The 20,644-nt window shown below is 37.6% G+C and overlaps 1 protein-coding gene across 2 annotated transcripts in view; it reads left to right on the plus strand.

Moving 5' to 3' along the window:
* SPECC1L (sperm antigen with calponin homology and coiled-coil domains 1 like) overlaps positions 1–20,644 on the plus strand; it is a 70,212-nt gene that overhangs the window by 15,630 nt on the left and 33,938 nt on the right. The window contains exons 3-10 of one of the 2 annotated variants that reach the window (XM_056333757.1): positions 1,885–1,965; positions 5,168–5,321; positions 6,287–7,920; positions 9,778–9,985; positions 16,091–16,164; positions 16,678–16,853; positions 18,665–18,828; positions 20,454–20,545. In XM_056333757.1, the coding sequence (XP_056189732.1) occupies positions 1,885–1,965; positions 5,168–5,321; positions 6,287–7,920; positions 9,778–9,985; positions 16,091–16,164; positions 16,678–16,853; positions 18,665–18,828; positions 20,454–20,545 (2,583 nt within the window). The remainder of the gene's footprint in view (positions 1–1,884; positions 1,966–5,167; positions 5,322–6,286; positions 7,921–9,777; positions 9,986–16,090; positions 16,165–16,677; positions 16,854–18,664; positions 18,829–20,453; positions 20,546–20,644) is intronic. The other variant, XM_056333766.1, reaches the window with a different exon arrangement.

Here is a 20,644-nt window from a genome sequence, read left to right on the forward strand (position 1 = left end):
TGCTGCATTTTTCATATTGCAGTGTGTGGTGTGATGGAAGGCAATATATGTTGCAGAACTTGGCTGTTCTGCAAAAGGAGCAGGATGGAAGTTGCATTCTGATGAACGTTATTATAGTAGTGTCATGTTATGCATGAATGGTGTGTCAGTGACTAATGGGATTTGATAAGAGTTATTTGCTAATTCTGGAAAAAGAACCATTGAGGTATCTAACATGAGAAACTTTTTGCTATCAGGTCAGTGCAGCTGCATTCTTCTAGCTGTTTTGGCCTTTGCTTTGTGTGAAGTACTGCTTGAGCAGAATTTTCACAAGTTGATTCTTGCTCCTAGAACAAGTTCAAAGGTAGAGGTTTTCTCTTACATTAGCAAAACAGGGCAGTAGATTTAGGAGCATATGGTTTTTCAACAACCAAAAAAAATAAGTCATATTGAGGTGTGCTGGTGCAGAGTTTTCACCTGGGTTGGATGGATGGTACGAGCCTGCCTGGTCTGCCTCCCTTTCCTGGCACGGAAGCATGGCTGGACCTACCTCCTCCTGCCTTTCTGCAGCCCAGGACACAGAGCTGTGGCACTGCTGCTGCTGCCCTGCAGCAAATGAACAGAACAAGGAAAAGGGCTGGTGTCTGCAACAGCCACCTGAACCGCTGTCGCCTTCAGGAAGCCAGATAGGTCATTTAAACAACTGGCAAATAAAGACCTAAAATTAAAGAAGTGGTAAGAGTTGAGGTCTCTTTGTAATAGCTGTGCAGGATTACTGAAGTCAAAAGGTGTGTTCCCTTTCTCTGTTCTCTTGCTTTTCTTTTATGTCAGAATGGTTAATACTTTTGCTGATGAACTTGCAAGCCAGGTTTCAGCTAGATTTTTCTCCCAGTGCCCCCTATTTCCTCTGCCACCCAATATATCTTGCAGTTTCTTAACTTTAAATAGTCTTTTGATGCTTGTTGACGCTACTTATTGTGTATTTCTAGAAACCTCTCAAAGAATATGGAAACAAAAGTCCTTTGTAGTTTACTTATCAAGTTTCTTACGTCGTACCTCTCAGTGAGATAAAGGAGAAAGATGATCTAACACTAAAGAAATTTGACCCAGTATGCTTTCACAATTTTACCTATATTAGTAACACTTCTGGCTATGTTTGGGTGTGGGATTAGAATTTGACAATTATATGTCTGAGGCACAATGAAAAGTTTTCTCTTAATTACTAAGACTTATCTCAGCTTTATGTTACAGCCAGACTTACTCATGCAGTTGGATATCTTTTACCTGTTAAGCTGTATTTGTGCCAACTATGTGACTTGATGATGATGAATCTTATCTTGGTGTTCCATACTCATACAACAAATTTAGTTTGTATTTTTCTGATTCATTGATAACTGTCAACTCAGATTCATAAATACTGGCTTGTAAGAAGTATTAATAACAAGTTGTATTATTTTCTAAATGATTTTTGTATAGGTTTTGAAGCATTTGGCACATTGTTTTTCTCATAGTGGTTGTAGGATCTTCTCTTAACACTCAATGAATTGGTGTGTGTGTTATGAATTTCATTTAGTATTCCTTGACATACACACAAAAAAAGCTGGCATTGAAGAACTTTAATTGCAACAGCTTACTCTTTTATTTGGTCCTTGCACTGTGTCCCTATAGATATGGAAACTTTCAGTTGGCTGTTGAATGAAATGCCACTATTAAGAGGTAGAAATACACACTGTTCTATACCAGTCTTAGTTCAGTCAGTAATATTGTTGCAAAATTGAGAATTACTTTGTAATTATAGTTTGCTTCTTTTCCTATCCCTTCATGATATAACCACAGGCTGATGTTCAGCTTTGGGTGGGCTTCTTTAGCTACTCATTGTTCCATAGATTTGTCCTTTTTTTGTAGAGTTTCCAAAGTGTGTGGACAATGAGCACAGGAAGAAACTGTGAGACCCACCCTTCTGTACAGCTGAACGCTGTTCCAGAGGTTGGTTCGTCTGTCTGCTTTAGAATGCTTTTTTGTTGGTTAATTCTTTGTAGATTTTTGGCTCCCACCTTGCCCAGGACTTTTGTAAAATGTTCAGCACCCACGCTACCCCACACGTTTTATTACAGCAGAAGGCTAACTGCCAGCCACTTCCAATTTTTAATCTGCCAAAAAATACTCTGAAAATAACATGTTCTTATTTTTAAGATCATTATTTTTTTACTACTTTAGCTAATGAGCTTGTGATCGTGCTAATACTCAGAACTGTAATTAGACAGCAGCTGTACTTCATACAAATGAATTGCAAAATCCAGTGTCCCTGAAAAGCCAGGACTTGGACATCGCTATTTAAATATTAAAAATTAGAATGTGTTTTCAGTAATCATGTGTCTAGGCTTCAGTAATCTGTTTGCAAAATGCAGTAACTTAATTACAGATTGTTGCGAAGTTTGATGTTTGAAGCACTCAAATGCAGCAATAGCAAGCATCAAAGAAAATCCCAGGTAGGAAAAATTGTGTGTGTGTATATATATATACACACACACATATATATATGGATTTGAATGAGGTGCAGTAAATAGGATATACTTGTTAAGAAACTAAAATGAAATAAATTGCAGAGCTGATCATTAAAGTTTCATTGCACTCAAGGAAAGATGTGAGGGAAAACGGAATATGAATTGTATAATTATGAAATGTTTTTCATGTAGAAAATCAAAATAGGTCTGGATGAACATATTTTCTAATTTTTTATATTTTACTGTAGGGGTTTTAATGCTAAGCAGGATTGCACTGTTTACAGTAAATGGGAAAAAGCTGTTTAATAAACATACGACATCAATTTTGCTTCCATTAGAAATATTTGCTACAAAAATACTTTGATTTTTAAAGTTAAGAATGGTTGCCATTCTGGAGTGTTAAGAAAAGAGAGCTGCTGGTTTGTAGTTTTTCCAAAAGCTTGCTAGATAGTTTTCTTTGCCAAGAGTATAGTGTTACAGTTTTGAGAAGCTGTTTACTAATTGGCTGCAGAGGAGGCAGGGCCTTCCAACCTAGACTAGAAATAGTTCATGGGTAAGTCAGAAGAAGAATGGCTGTTGTAAATTCCTTTGTTCAGCAAGGACTGGAGATGACTAATGTCAGAAAGTGTGTATATTACTTAGCTTTTTTTTTATTATTATTATTCAAGCTGAGTCACATCTTGACCTATTTGGCTTGATAACATGTACTGGTACTATAAATGTCTAAAAGCTTAATCTAATTTCCCCACTCTTTCAACAGGGTAAAAATGCTGACAGTCTGAACTATCACATTTGCAGCCGGATTGGCACATCCAGTATCAAAATAGAAAATCACTGTTCTCTGCCTTTTTGTAACACCTTGGTTTAGGTGAATATTGCATCACAAGGCTGTTTGCCTCCCCCTCTACACCCAGGCCCACAAAACTAGTTTAGATTATATATGAAATCTGATTAGATTGCAGCTTAACAGAGGGTTGTCATACAGTAGTAGTTGTGCTCAGCTCTTCTCCCCCACCCAAGCGGCATGGGCTTTGTTGATTTTGTAGCCCTCCAACATTTTCATTTTCCCATCGGTACTTACATTGCATCTGCTGTTTTGCATGGCTGTGTGACTTAGCAGATCAAGGAATGGATCTGGCTCCTAGGAGGAGGGAGCCCTTTGGAAAGGCTTCAGTTTACACTGCACAGTGTGTAAGCACGTGAAGAGTGGGACAGAACAACAGTGGCTGTTTCACAGCAGAAAAGTCAGCTTAAATGCACATCAAACCAGAGCCTCAGAGTAAGGTGTTTTCTTCCAGCCTTTTATAAACCATTTTAGAAGGTTATACTATTTCCTATGTGATTCAATAAAAACATTCTTGTCCTAGAAGATTTTACCCTTACAAATACCTGTTTCTGTCAGCAAATTACCTGTATTTCTAACAACTGCACGCAAAACAAATACGTTCTTTTCCCAAGCTTCCTTTTGTTTTGCAGCTGCTCTTCTTTGTAAATGGTACAAATCCCCCATCCATGCCCTTTCCATAATACTATGATCAGAGTTTCTAACTCTTCTTAAATTTACACTTGTAAAAAGAAACTATACAGAATGGAGTGAGATGCACCTGTTGTTTTTTTTTAATTAAGCAAGTGTACCTTCATTCTTAATGTATAGAATCGTAATGTCTGGAATATAGTTTTTAACATGAATATGTACGGGAGCTAGAAGTTACAAACCCACAGAACTTGAAAGTCATGATGCAAAGCAACTGGTTAATTCCTAAGCACTGCTTTTTAGCTGGGATGCTGGTTGAAACTTCAAATGTGTTATCCAGCTGAATAATAAAATTACTCAAGGAATGCTGCTAACACAGCTGTTTTCTTTTAATTTTTCTTGCCCCTATAATGGGAAAAATGTTTAGCATAGTTTGATGGTTTCGCCATTTGAAAAATTGCATTTTAAAGAGTTGTAAAGTCTGCCAATTAATACTGAAGAACTTAGTATTTCTAGAGTTTGCTTTGTTCTGAAAATATGTATTCTCTGTTTGGGAATTCGGTTCTTGAGACTTCTGTGCTTACTGCCATGTCACATTCCAGGCAGCTTTTGTGACTAACAGTAGATTTGGAAATGATTGTATGTGGTCAGACAAAAAGTCCATCAAACGAATATCCCATTTTTGAGAGTGCCTAGTAAAGAACATGAAAACAAGGCAAGGATATATGGTGAGGGTGGGGTACCTCCTCCCCCCTGAGTACTGTCCTAGTCTCTAGTGATTTCTATCTCAGTATTTTGAGCTAGAAAGAGCATTTTTTTTTAATGTTGGATTGATTATTGTCGGTGTATGGTTTGATCTTTTTGTTCTGGACTTGTCCACCAGAAAATGCTTGATCATATTCTATTTAAGGACATTATATTAACTTCCTAGTATTCGGTGGTTTAATTATCTAAGAATTGTCTTCATTTTTATGCTTAAACAATCTTTCAGTCAAAATTGAGAAGTGTTTCACTGGTGTGTTACTGTGCTTTCCTTATTTTTTTTCTCTGTGGTATTGAAACATTAACCATTTTGTCTGGGAGAGAGAAGACTCAGTTTCTATGGTCAGTCGTATGTAAGGAGCTGATGTTCAGTTTCAGCTTACCAACTCTGCACAGTGCATTTATACTTTTCAACATTCTTGAAAGCTGCTGCTTCTGTTTCTTTCAGACTAAGAGTAATGATGACCTCTTAGCGGGGATGGCAGGTGGCGTGACAATGACCAATGGTGTGAAGGCAAAGAAGAGCACTTGTGTATCAACAGCATCTTCAGCATCAGGGACAGCCATGAACAGTCTGGAAAATAAGCCCAAAACTATTGCAGGTAAATGGGTATATTGATTGTTAAAGATGGTAGTTGGGTGACTTTTTATTTTCCTATTGTGTTCTGGGTATCCAGGCTGCCTAATGAAGTGGTCAGGAAGGCCACAGTCAAAGCAATCACCTTCTGTGCTCTTTTCCTGTTTTTTAATAACGTAATTGCCTTTTTGGAGGGTGTTTCTTTTAGTTTTTTCAGTACTGATTATGCAACTACCATATAAACCTAAATCATTAATCTAGAGAATCTAGATTTGTCTAAAATAATTCAGTATATCTAAAAAAAATCCATGACACATGCACTAAATCTTTAAGATGTGATTTGTTGCAGTCAACATTTTGGACATTCTGTGTTGCTTTATAGAAATAAAGTAGGAGTTTTCTGAAGCTGTTAAGAAAAGTGAAATTATTTAGTGTGTTATCAATATAAGTGGAAATATGTCTTGTCTTCCATTGGTTTGGATTCAGTAATGTTTGCGAAGATGTAAAGCATCTGGAAGTAAAGTCATAATCTCTCCTTGTCTTTATGAAATGAGATGAAAAGAAAAAAACCCTTAACTTTCATTCCAGGAATCATAATGTGCAATTCATCACTTAAAAGCTTGCATTCAAATCTAGTGGAGAGAGAGAGAGAGAAATCTGAACTTGTAGGAATAGCACTGCTGCAGGTTTTGTACAATTTATCAGAAGCTGTTGAAGGCAGAAAAAAACTTGCAAATATTTAACTTTAAGGTCTAGATCATTTTCAAAATACTGGTAAAGCAAAGCAATTGGTAAAGCATGTCTCAAAATATAACTACACCAATTCATTATTAAGGTTGTATAAAGATTTACTCTAAATGTATTTTATTAAATGCATTTACCAGTGTGATGCAGAAAATCAGCCACTGTATTGCTGATACAAAACACACAGTTTTCTGTTACAGATACACTATTTTAAATTAATGTTCCTAACTTTCAACAAACATACAGGTACAAGTTCCACAACTAAGCGTAGCACTTCATCTGGAAATAAAGAGTCAAGCTCTTCTAGAGAAAGAATACGCGATCGTTCTCGTTTAAGCCAGAGCAAAAAGCTGCCTTTGACTGGACAGGGGACCAATGATACGGTACTAGCAAAACGCTCCCGTAGTCGCACCAATCCGGAATCTGATATTCGAATGAGCAAGTCCAAATCAGACAATCAAATCAGTGACAAAGCTGCCTTGGAAGCAAAGGTGAACGATCTTTTGACATTAGCAAAAACTAAAGATGTGGAAATCTTGCATCTAAGGAATGAATTAAGGGATATGCGTGCTCAGCTGGGACTTAACGAAGATCAACTTGAAGGTGATGAAAAATCTGAAGAAAAAGAGGCCATTGTTGTCCATCAGCCAACTGATGTAGAGTCTACGTTGCTACAGTTACAGGAACAAAACACTGCCATCCGAGAAGAGCTCAACCAGCTGAAGAATGAGAACAGAATGTTAAAAGACAGACTAAATGCATTAGGCTTTTCTTTAGAACAAAGGCTGGACAACTCGGAAAAACTCTTTGGCTATCAGTCTTTGAGTCCAGAGATTACAGCTGGCAACCACAGTGATGGTGGTGGTACTCTGACATCTTCAGTGGAAGGTTCTGCTCCTGGATCAATGGAAGACTTGTTAAGTCAGGATGAAAACACTTTGATGGACAACCAGCATAGTAATTCCATGGATAATTTAGACAGTGAGTGCAGTGAAGTTTATCAGCCGCTGACATCAAGTGATGATGCCTTAGATGCTCCATCATCTTCAGAGTCTGAGGGTGTACCAAGTATAGAAAGATCTAGGAAAGGAAGCAGTGGCAATGCAAGTGAAGTGTCCGTAGCTTGTCTGACAGAACGGATACATCAGATGGAAGAGAATCAACACAGTACAGCTGAAGAGCTCCAAGCCACACTTCAAGAGCTTGCAGATTTGCAACAAATAACACAAGAGCTAAACAGTGAGAATGAAAGACTTGGAGAGGAAAAAGTAATCCTTATGGAGTCTTTGTGCCAGCAAAGTGACAAGTTAGAACACTTCAGCCGTCAGATTGAGTATTTTCGGTCCCTTTTAGATGAACACCATATTTCATATGTAATTGATGAAGATATGAAAAGTGGTCGCTACATGGAGTTAGAGCAGCGTTATATGGACCTTGCAGAGAATGCTCGGTTTGAGCGAGAGCAGCTGTTAGGTGTTCAGCAGCACTTGAGCAACACTTTGAAGATGGCAGAACAAGACAACAAGGAGGCACAAGAAATGATAGGGGCATTAAAAGAACGAAATCACCACATGGAACGGATTATTGAGTCAGAGCAGAAAAGCAAAACAGCGCTAGCATCTACCTTAGAGGAATACAAAGCCACGGTAGCCAGTGACCAGATTGAGATGAACCGGCTGAAAGCTCAGTTAGAGCATGAAAAGCAGAAAGTGGCTGAGTTGTATTCTATACACAACTCTGGAGATAAATCAGATATACAAGATTTGCTGGAGAGTGTCAGGCTGGATAAAGAAAAAGCAGAAACTTTGGCCAGTAGTCTGCAAGAAGAGCTGGCACACACTCGCAATGATGCCAATCGATTGCAAGATGCCATTGCAAAGGTAGTGTTTAAAAAACTTGTGTTTTGACGTCCATGTACACTATGACTTACTGTTGGTCACTGTAGTTCTTCTAGAAGTAAGGGATTAATTATGAGGTCAGTAGGATTGCAGTAGCATTAGGGTTGATCACTTTCTCTTAACTTTTGTTGTGAAAATGATGGAGGCCTTTTAAAAATTATACGGATACATTCAGTCACAGAGTAACTTTTTTAAAATCCTGGTATTTCAACTCTGTGACTTACTTCAAGGGCCAAACTTAAACAGTATTTAAGATACTGTATGAATTTTGTGCTTAAATTGCATGCTTTCTACAAGAGTTTCAAAGAGTTAGTGCCAAACTGGTGGAAGAGGGATGTCACTGAGAAAGTACTGGGAGTCAAAGTTTGAAGTGATAACCCAGCTGTTGATGACTTGTAGGACCTTTCACAGGTGTTGAGAGAATATTTTGGGGTTTCAGCTTGTTCAGGTTGGTTCAGTTGACCAACCAATAAAATAATGATGAAGAAAGCAGAAAAGTGTTTTCTTTCTCCAATCAAGAAATTACTAATTTTTAGGTAGACGGAGATTTTTGCCGAATTTAATTTAATTAAACAAATACATATTTTAGTATTAAATGGAAAAAAAACCCACCAGCCCTTAACATTCTTATAAGCTTTTTAAAAATTACTGAATATGGCAAATACACATAGTTGGGGTTTTTTACTAATGATCCATCCAGGAGCAGCTTTTATTGAATGGGTTTTGGATCAAAATATGTATTTCTACATCTAGAACAACTGTTTTTACTCATAACTACTTTATCTGATAAATATGTCTACTAGAAGTATTTACCATAATTTAGTATAAAAATAATAATAAAATTTGTTTAATAACTTTAAGTATGCATTTAAGGGTAGGTCTTTCTGATGAGACAATTTATGCCAAATGTAATGTCTAAACTGTGTATTGGTTGCAAATCAACATGTTAGTCATGGTCACCAGCTAGTTAGAATTAACCTTAATTTAGGAGGAGAAAAAAATAAATTAGTAATTGAAGTTGGATGGTGCTATTAAGATAAAAAAATACTGAAACAGATGATTTAAAGCAGGGAATTTTGTCTATTAAAATTGGTGCCTGACTGCACTGACCCACACTAAGCCATAATCTAATTTCTCTTTGTTTTTTCTGACACCCTGTTTTTGCTCTTGGGTTAATGTTACTGTATCTCTGATCCCAGCTTGTTACTTACATTGCAGTTTCATGAGGCAGGATAAAATGGCCTCGATGCCTCTGAAAAGGAAAAGTCTACTACCTCCTCCTTTCCCTGTATTTTTTTTAATTCAGTTCAAAAGCTTGTAAAGACTCCTCTGGGAACTACTTCAACTCACTAATACATCTCACACACAGATGTGAATCCTGCTACTGGGTTAAGGAAGCAAATCATCTCAGAGGTCTGGCAAGCACTAAAATTGATGCACAGAAGAGAGCAGGGTTGTGGGGTTTTTTGCAAGAGAAAGAAAGGGTAAAGAGTTTTTCCTGTGCCACCCCCTCCTTTTTCCGTCGCAGCTAGCTGTTAAATTGGATCAGTTGCTCATGAAGGCACAGCCTTGGTACTATGGTGGTGTTGCTTCACTTGAATACAGGTTACTGCTGTTCGAGTAACTGGGGAATGGTCATAGATTCAGCTTGGGAATGAATGAGTTTTACTCTGGCTCAGGAAAATAGTTGCATTAGAACAATATATTTTGAAAGGCTTATGCTTTACTTCTTGTCCCATACTTTTGTATGGTTGCAGAAATATACTGTAAGTGTGGTAGTTACAAAGTGTGGTTTAAAATGCAGCCAATTTAGTTATGGTAAGATACATTCTGTTTCAGGTTGAAGATGAATACAGAGTGTTCCAAGAAGAAGCCAAGAAACAAATTGAAGACCTCAATGTGACTCTAGAAAAACTTCGGACAGAACTAGATGAAAAAGAGACTGAGAGAAGTGACATGAAAGAAACCATCTTTGAGCTGGAGGATGAAGTAGAGCAGCATCGTGCTGTGAAGCTTCATGACAATCTCATCATATCTGATTTGGAGAGTAAGTGTTACAAGTTTCTCTTGTGAGAGAAATGATAATTTAAGAACAGCTGAAGTAGAATGCTGTAGTAGTGAAAATTTTTTCACTTGTCTTTCATATGTCTGAATTTGAGTCAGACTGGGGTTTGCAGAACCCTTTTACACCGGGGAGGGGAGGAAACCAAGTTGACTTTGCTTTTCCAGTCCTGGTAGTAGGTGGTGTCGGAATGAAAACCTGTGAATTGAGAATAAATAGGAAATCTGATAATGCTGGGTTTAAGTCATTTTTCAAAGTAGAACAACATGTAATTACAGGCTTAATAACAGCATGTTACTTGTGCATTTTGGAGACCGGATGATTGATTTAGTGTTTTGATGCCTTTTTTTTTTTTTTTTTAAAGAATGCTTGCTCTTTTGAGTGCCTAAATATTAGGAGTTACCATGTAGCTTGAGAATGTGTATAATTAATGTTTTCTCCCACCTGAAGAAAGGTGGTTTTGGTGGACAAATGGGTGATTGGAGGCCATTCACAAATGGCTTTCAGTTACAAATGTCAGAGCTGACTTGGCAAAACCGATGTATTGTATATCTCTTCCTGTGTAGATTTTTCTTAAGTGACAAAACTGAAGTGTGAACCTAAAAGTGAATCTGACAAACTTCAAGCATGTTTAGAATAAAACTTTACCTGTTGACTCTTGCCACCATACAAGAAATGGCTGGGGCTTATAATGAAATTCATGTTTACTATATACTTGTCTAGCTGTCTGTGCCTTAGTTTCCTCTCTGATCTACAAGACCTGCTCAGACATTCCTACCACAGGCTGGAATTCTGCAAGTAGTCTACATCTAAATAAGAACTTGGGCAACTGTACCCTGGCAAGTTATATTTGCACAGTGCTACTTACAGTATTAAAATATCTGCTGTTCTTCTATGGTATACAAAGACAAAACAAGATAGCAAAGGCGCCAAAGCATGATCCCTTTTAGCAGCAAGAGAAATATTCATAGAACGGATTTTTAAATTGGTGTGCTATGAAGAAAAGGTACTGTCTTAAGCAAGCTATATTGTTTATTCAACTGAAGCTTAGTGGCTTTAGACATGTGGCTGTTAACTTGGTTTCTGTAAGCAACCCTTCTTTATCTTGAAAGGCAATCGCTGTTTCTCTTTAAAAAATTGCTTTAGGTTTTTATTCTGCAATATTTTTTTTTCTCTTTCTGTGCCAAAACCCAAGACAGACGTTTACGTGGGAGCAGGAGTTCAGGCACACAGTCGGTAACTCTTGGTTCCTGAAGTTGTTTTGTAGTAAAGGCTTAAATGGTTGAACACTTTTCTACTTGCACTGCTCTTTCCATTAACTGAAATACAAGAAACAGCACCATAGTCAAGTAAACATGTAGGTATCTGCCCAGCAATACCTGATTACAAGGCAGCTGTAATTTTTAGATGCTTCTGTTTTGGGGGTACAAAACGGCTATCAGGTATTTCACTTAAACTGGTAAAAGGTGAGGAAGAAAAACCTCTGGCTGGGCAGAAATTTTCAACAGAAATTGCAACAGTCTTTGTTACTCATTGCTCTTGAAATAGTTTGGAAAATGGAACCGTGCTAGCTGATGGCCTGGCGTGGTCCTTCAGGGAAGAAATCCGTGATTGAGTTCTAGGCAGGAACGAGGGTGGCATCTAGTGGCGGTAAGAAAGGATGGCACCTGAGGAACAGTTAAATACATTTAAAGTCTAAATTTAAAGACATTTAAAATAGTTTTTTCTGACCACGTTAAAATGCTGTTCATTATGGGTTCATAATTAAACCCGGTGGTCGCTTCTAAGTAGTGACAGCAAAGAACAGAGTTTCAGAAAATCTGAGACTTGGTGGAGGTAGTACATAAAATGTCTAAAAACCAGAATTCTAATAATTAAAGTGACAGAAAAGCACGTCTTAGTAGTAGTAAGTTCTGTTATGCTGACCAGCCTTGTGGTCAGTTCTGGTATTCTGTCAGCCAAATATATAATGCCTGTGCTTTTACATGTGGGGAATTTAGCACAGACCTAGGTATTATAAAGCGCTAGTTACAAGAATGGTGCTTTTTTCAGCCTAAATAAGGGTAATAAAGAACTGTAAAGGTTGCCTTTAAAGAAAGTGAACTTTTTAGATTTAAAAATATGAGGAAATCTAACCCACCCTGTAAAATCCCAAGTGAAAAAGTAAGGATGTCCGGACAACAGATAAATGACGGGTGATAGGTAGTGATGCAAAATTATCACTTAAAGACTTCCCAAAAGACAGACTTGACGGTTAGGAGAAAGGTGCCTCATAGCTGAGGTGGTGAGTACTCCTTCCATTTAATGGGTAATCAACACCAAATGGTAACGTAGGAACATGGAGTGCTCCAGCACTGGTACTGCACAATGAACATATAATGAAACATTTTTCACAGTAATCGGAATAATTGACCCATCACAGGACCTGGGATGCACGTGGTGCAGGTGGTAGGACGCACATCGTGCTGTGCATCTCGGGTGGCCGCGGCAGCTAAACGCGTTCCTGATGGGAAAGGGGGTTTTAAAGCATAGTGCTTCTGTATGGCATCTAAAAAGTGTAAGAAAGATTAAAATTCCCTGTATGTTTTATACCCTCGCTGGGGTGTAAATGAGCCGAAACAACGTGAGGCGGCGGCGTGTGGGTGCTGCCGGGCGGGGCGGCAGGCCGCTAGGGGGCGCTGCGCGGGGGGTCGCTGCCCTGGTTGGCGCGCATCCGCCGCCGCGCGCCGCTGCCTGTTGTATCGGTGCCTGAGGGGAGAAGAGCAAGCAGCTAGTAAGAGTTTGCGAGGCGTTTTTATTACGGCAGAACTTGTTTCCTGACTTACAGCAAATGGATATTTGTAGGTTAGTTCGTCACTAGTCAGATGCTTCTTCTGAAGCTTGAAAATACATGAGGTGCATTGGCTAAACATACCAAGGCTCTCAGTCCATATCTATTTAAGTCAGTAAACTTTTTTGAGCAAGGGTTAGGTGAGCAAGAAGGGTGATATATCTAATGTACTGTGAATAAATAGTTCTCTTATGGAGCTAGCAGTGTTAGGTTTTAATTCTGCTATATCTCATTTTGAAAAGGATATTCACAGTGGTCATGGGACTGAATTTTTACATCACCATATTTAGGCCTTTTCTACCATAGTGTTGGAGAAGTTAATTGGATGATAGTTTTCTAATTGGTAGTATATTTTCTGCTAACGTTGGACCCTTACATTCAGTTTTCTTGGTGGAATTCTTGCTAACAGCATGTATAGACCTATTGTCTGACAGTGCTGAACTCAAAAGCAAGATTGATATGCAAATTGCCTGAGCTTTGGTATATTTGTAACGAGTCTCTCTTCCTTGTATAAGGAAGCTATAATTTGTAAATTAACTATAATGTTGGGCACTACTCTATGTAGATGTGATTGTACTGGGATAGCCGTTTCTATACTAAAAAATTGAAATGCTATCCTGGTGTAAGGCAAACCAATGTAACTAGTTTAAAAAACTAGTACAAAAAAGGGGGAGACTGGATGATGGTAGGAGAGAAGTACCTGACCTACCATACTGAAACCTGCAGCATATACAGGTGGAAAGGGTTTGTGTGTGTTAGAGAGGAATAATGGAGGTTGTGAGGATGCAGAAAGGAAGGAATACCACAAAGCATCTGCACAGAGAATTGCTGCCTGTGTACCTATTTTGCCTACTTGAATTTTCAGGCTGTAATTCGTGACGCAATGTGAAGAATAGTTCAGGCTGCAAGAGGTGAAATCACTTATCTTAGTCTTAATTTCTCACTATGTTTCAAATTCAGTTGCAATCCAGTAATTCTTTTGAGGTGGCTTGTTTTTCTTAAATCTCTTTGACTGGGGGAGAAGATGGTTTCCAACAACTGCTATAAAGTGCTCTGTATTGTTTATAGCAACTGCAGAATATCGAGACCATTGTGTTTTACTTCAAAGCATAAATATACTAAAACTTAATGGTGCGTTTCATATCTCACAAAAGCTCAAAACAATGGCGTTACACAAGCTTTAACTCTGGATGCATTTATAGTTTCTCATTTGTGGTTATTTTTGGATGAACTATAGCTTGCTTTTAGTAGTACAACAAATTTTATTTTTAAAAACATATTTTCTTTGAACTGTCTCTAAAAAAGAAAATGGTCATCCACTAGATTTTGTTTCAAAATGCTACTGGAAGCTCTTTAGGGCATGTTGACTTGCTGTCACTGTTGAAAGTTACCTAATTTGCAGTGGGTGTTTTGTTAGCATGTGTTCAATGGAAAAAAGCGTGGGGAGGGGGGAATGACTTTTATAACTTTAACCTAAAGCTGGCATCTCAGTGCTGACTTGAGCTCAAACAAGTTGCGTGTACAGAGACAAGCTAAAAATTGGAGGGCCATGCTTAAATATCATGGTAGCATGAGATCTGAGTGGCTCACTGTTAGGCTTATCTTCAAAGCTTAAAGATCAGCTAGATACATCTTAAAATGTGCAGTCTTACAAGGAAGAGATAAATACAGAAATATCTGTCTAATTTTAGTGTTGCAAGTTTTCCAAGCCTGAAAGGTTATCATGTTTTCAGGCCAACTGAGGTTTACATCATTCTGTAAAGAAATCAGCTGTGGCGTTAAAAGCCTCTGTACTTGTGACTGTTGAGGCAAAACTTAGGAATTCCTTCTGATCAAGAAACCAAAAGGAATTCCATGGAATACTGAAATGTTCTTACGAGCTGAATGTACACATCAGCATAAATCAGCTTAAATCCATTCTTAGTCCTTGTTACATCTGATTTAAACATACTTGAAATGCTTACTATTGCATTTAGCCTGCCATAGCCTCATTTTTATTGTTAAGAAAAGCCCTTTGACAAAAGTCAAGTACTGAAGTTGTAGGCTGCCTTGGGAAGGCATTGGTCGGTATTGGTAGAACAAGTGACTTTGAATAAAACTTGGTTTAATGGATTTCCTGTGACCTGATACCCAAATAAAAGCACTGGAAAGGTTTTTTTCATGTTAGAAATTGAGCCACGACACTTTACTGTATCAGTCTGCCTGTATGAACATACATACCTACATACCTATCTTCTGACTATTCAAACATTTGTTATGCAGTTTAACAGATTTTCTTTTACCAGAGTTTTGTATTTTGAACAACTAAATGTGTTGGGCACCTTCAGTCTTTTTGTGGAAAGAGCATTCTAATACACAGGGAAAATACATGTTTCCAGCAGGTCTTGGAATAGTGAACCTGAACAAAAAAGTGCATGCGTTCAGTTGGCCTATCATTTTTACAGTTTAGAGATAGCTGTAGAAATAGAACATCCCCAAATCCAAGGATCAGTGAAGTGACCTGCTAATTGTTCTTCTTCATTAGTTGCTTAGTTATATATAGTTATAAGAATGGAATAATCAATCACATTGTCCTTACGTATTGAATAAAGTAACAGATGAACAATCATTGTAGCCAGTCTACTGGAGGAGCTGGTGGTGATCGAGCTGCATACTCTTGTGTAGCTGCTGGCAGATTTAGGGGATCATCTCTTTCAAAGCATGATCTCATAGACTGTTTGTCCTTTTGCTGTAAATATAGCTTCAACTTCAAATAGTAGCTTGATAGACAAGAATGTAAGATTCTTCAGGACATGAGTAGAATTTTATACCCATTGAAGGTATGGCTGTTAGTGTTATGTCAGCTGCTTTGTGGCCGGGAGTAAATTGTGAATCCAAAGACTTAGTGTAGCTGCAACTTACATTTGAAGAGTGAAAAACCCAGGCATCCATGTTTTTAGGTTCCTTCCATGTTAAGTTACCTACCATATTTGCTCTTTGTTATTGCTTTATGATTTTAGTATTGTGAAGGGTAGAGGACAAATTGGGATTTGTAAAACAATTGAGTTTACTGTTCCACTCACCAGTCATAATGAAACATGTACCTACTGATACTTGCTGTCAAATTATTTCTGCTCATACGATTTTTCTCCTCATGGCTATGGTTATAAAAATGTACTCTATGAGTAGGTTTTTAAAAGCAATGGCAGGTTTTATACTCTTTTTTTTAAGTAAATAGATCCCTGACTAAGATCTTACAGAGAATTTGACTTTCTTTCCAGATACAGTTAAAAAACTTCAGGACCAAAAGCATGACATGGAAAGAGAGATAAAGAATCTTCACAGGAGACTTCGGGTAGGTTAAAACCTAAAAACTGAAAAAATTGCAAACTTGGAATGTCATAAGACCTGCATGGGAAATTGTGAAAAGATAGTATGGTTAGATGTAATACCATTAAAACAACTATTTCTGAGAGACGGGCATCATGTGGGAATATATTTACTAAGCTACAGACACCAAAGGATTAATTTCTGAAAAATTCTCGGTATCTCAAAGATTCGGCATTGGGCTTAAAAGAAAATGTTCCTGTGTCTTCAGATGCCCAGTTTAATTTCCACCCCCACCGCCCCTCCACTTTGAAAATGTTCTTTGTTTCTAGAAAAGAAATTCATCACCTTGGAAGTCTAGTTATTTCCAGCAAAACTTCCTCAATTTTACGTGTAAATTAGGTTGTGCCTAATGTCAGAGATGAGCACCTGTAAATTTTTTCCTGTAGCACCACAGGGAAGCTATGAATAATAAGAATAATTTTTATTTTTAACTCCAGAATTCTTGCTGCTTTCAGTTTAAAGCTTTATGTGCTTATAGGAGGAGTCAGCAGAATGGCGTCAATTCCAGGCTGATCTACAGACTGCAGTGGTTATAGCGAATGATATAAAGTCTGAGGCCCAGGAAGAGATAGGAGACCTGAAGCGCAGATTACATGAAGCTCAGGAGAAAAATGAGAAGCTCACTAAAGAGTTGGAGGAAATAAAGTCACGCAAGTATGCAAAAGACAACAAGGATTATTGTCTCTTTTGTAGGGGTGGTACAATTTTGGAAATCCAATATTTTAATTATTATTGAGACCCTGGAAGTTTGTAAATCCTTTCACTGTGAGGATGTGTATTTCAACAAGCTGCTTTACGTGGGGTTTTGGGGTCATATTAGTAAACTTATGAGAACAATATATGTTTCCTTGTACTGTAATTCATCCAAGAATATTCATTTTGGAACTTTTGCAAAACCAGGTTGGAGGATTTTTTCCCATATAACAGCTGGACGTGACTTAACTTCCCTTAGTGTGAAAAACAAGTACTGTTGGCTTTTCTCTACCTTCGTTAATACTTCTTATTAGCAGCCAAGGCTTTTGGTATGGTTAAAAATACAGCCAGATTTTTAGCTGAGAAGAAACCCTCATCTGATTCTGCATATATCTTGTATTGTTTTCTTTCCACTGGTAATTCTTCTGTGAATAATTAGAGATACTTTTGAGTATAAAACCATTTTTTAATAAAAATCATTCAAACTGCATTGCACTGTGGCTTGAATTAGGCACTGCAGTTATTTAGAAACTGAATTGTATGTCTTTCAGAAGTCCTGAAATCTGTAGAACAGGAACATCTTGGACAGCACCATTTGAATCCTGACTACATTGTCTCTAGGGATTAAATACATGTATAGCTTACAATTACAGTAATTAAGGTTGTATGTATATAAAATGATTATTTTTTTTTTCCACATGGATGGGCATTTTATAGGATGCATTACACAACCCAGCATCCAGTAGGGTATGAGATAGTGCAGGCTATGGAACTTGGGGAAAAGCTGATGGTAGGAAGAGCAGACCGTTTACACTGAAAATGGAAAATTATCTGGATGAGTGGTGGGCGTAAAGCATCTTATCTGAAATGAGATCACCAAACTAAGTAATGTGAACAATTCTTTACTAATACATTTCAGCCAGAATTGTAGTTGTTCAATTACTGCTTGCAAGTGAACCTTTGAGGTTACAGTTGCACTTTGAAGGTAGAACTGGCTTGCTGATTCCAGTCAGTATATTCACGCTTATCTAGACACAAGTGTCTTCTGAGTTTTGATTTGCTGCAGACAAAGAACAAAGAGGCAATTGAATCAGTTTACTTGGAAGTGGTATAGCTACAGTATTGGATGGAAGGTGTCAGAAAAGTCTATCACAGTGTCTGAAGCAAAAGTCAATGTTTAATTATTGCAGACTAGAAAATAGGTTGCTTCAAACAATTCTTTTCTTGTGAGTGACACTAAATACAATAACCGCCATAAATATTCTGTACTAAACATCTAATGTATTTTTTTAATGGGTTCATATGCCGCCTAAAGATGTGTGCCAGCAATGTATTCTTACCTCCTTAGTATTCTGTTTGTTTTCTGTTTATGCAGGTGGGGAAAAAAAATCTCCCCTTTGAGATGGCTATTTCCATATGAAATGGTGAAATCCTTAAGGCTTAATTTTTTTTTTGCGTGTGTGTATGTGAGAGATAGGAGCAGGAATTAAGCTTTAAATCAAGTATTGATTTGATAGACTCTTCACCTGGTGCTTAAGTTGCTGACTAATAGTAAGAATTATTAGTAAGAACAGTGATAATTTAGGTTGATAATCTATTTCTAAATTACAGTGGAAAGAAAACTAGGTTAATGTAACCTATTTGGTTACATTATTGGACCAATTTGGACCATAGATTTTAATTTGACTTCAAATTTGTGTCGATTTTTTTTTAAGGCTTTGCACGTTAAAATGTTTTTTAAATTACTTAAATGGGCTGCATATTGATTTCAGGCAGGAAGAGGAACGTGGTCGAGTGTACAATTACATGAACGCTGTAGAGAGAGATTTGGCAGCTCTGAGACAAGGAATGGGCCTGAGTCGCAGATCATCCACCTCCTCGGAGCCAACTCCTACTGTAAAAACACTCATCAAGTCATTTGACAGTGCCTCCCAAGGTAATTATTTTCAACCCCATGTAGTAGCTGTACCAAGTTACGAATTATCATATGTTGACAGGGACACTTCTAATGGCTTAGCTAATTCAAAGCTAAGTTAATTTATTGTACTATTATGACCTATAAGTGATGGCTGAAACAAACCAACCTAAACTAGATTGCACAACAGATTGTTCGCTGTGGTTAAGTACAAACATCCTTTTTTTGTCTTGTCTTTTTTTCTTTTCTTTACTGTCACACTGCCAATGACTCATAGGCTAGATGCTTTGATTCAGTGCTCCCATATATTAGAAATACATAAACACATATTATACACATAATTATAGCTGGAAGCACAGCTGATTTTAGCCTGACTATGAAATTGTGAACTTAATGTGCCAAATTAAGCGTTCTAAAAATCATGTAATAGCTAGAGCTGAGTTTCTTTCTTTTAATAACTTATATTCTTACAGTCAAAGTGCTGATGAAAGTCAAAAATAAGGTCCAGCCAGTATCACCTATTAAAAGATATGGGGAATATTTTCTAAAATTAAAGGGATCGCACTGCTGAGACAATTGACTTTACTATAATTCTGATTGTGGAAACAGGTGCTGTTGTCCTCTCAGAATAAGGAATCCAAGTCATTATCCTGAAATAAGAAACACTTGGGTTTTAGCTTTGACTACATATGAGACCTTGTATGATTAAAATATTTCCCTTGCCAGGTCTTTGGGGTTTGAATTTCATTTATGCTAATGTCACTGTAAGTCTAGGGTGTAAAAAAGCTCAGTCTGAAGTAGACTGTATTACCAGAGAGTACTGTACTGTGCGTGGCAAATCTACTTTTAATTGCTTTTGGCCTGAAAATTTAAGGTATAGAAGCATCTCTATATTATTTGGTGATACTGTAAATGGTTCTGTTTCCATCCTTGTTCTCTTTGTTCATAGGTATTAACAGTTTTTTTACTTTCCTAGTGTTAATTTAGGTTAATCTGTTATTGGATAAAGGTGCTTTCTTGCCAGAGTTAGTTTGGTAAAGTGATAAATCCCCTCTCTCTTCTTTTTAGTCGTCTATTTCAATATTTATTTTATGCTGATATCTGCCTTCTTCCTCAGCATTCATGTCTAATCACTCTGTTAAATAATCAGTGACTGATTCACCAATTCAGTATGTCTGTTTTCATACATTTTTAAACACATTATTTGTTCAGTCCCAGAATTTCAGGGATATAGTGTTTAGTACCTGTGGCCTCTGATTGGAAACTAGAAAGGAGAAGCAGGTGATATAGGTTATCTTTCTTGTCCTTGGCAGATGCAGGAGCCTGCTACCATCTCTTTAATTATCTGGAGATCATCGTTTACATCTGCCAGGGTAATAGTATCCTGCACCTTAGCCTTGTCCACCCCCATAAACTTTTTTTTACTGTGGATGATATATTCAAGAAAAGGAATGTAATTACAGAGGAGTAAATGTGTAGGCATACTTTTAAATGATTTTGCAGTCAGATACTAATTGAAATTCTGAAAGAATTAATCTGGTAAAACTAGTAATGTGAAGTACAAGGCGAGAGTTCACTGTAACAGCCAGTCTCCTGTTTCACTGCAAAACAATGCAATGCTCATGATGGCTTCCTTTCTGTACTAGTTCCCAGCCCTGCTGCTGCCACAATTCCTCGCACTCCCCTGAGCCCAAGTCCCATGAAAACTCCCCCAGCTGCTGCTGTGTCCCCTATGCAGGTAGGTGTTTCATGACTGCACTTAATCCTTCTTTGTAAAGAAGCGCATGTGAAAATACAGGTGGTAATATACAAATATTGACTGACTTTGGGGGGAAAT

This window comes from Falco biarmicus, chromosome 1 (genome assembly GCF_023638135.1).
Source record: "Falco biarmicus isolate bFalBia1 chromosome 1, bFalBia1.pri, whole genome shotgun sequence".
Taxonomy (NCBI): domain Eukaryota; kingdom Metazoa; phylum Chordata; class Aves; order Falconiformes; family Falconidae; genus Falco; species Falco biarmicus.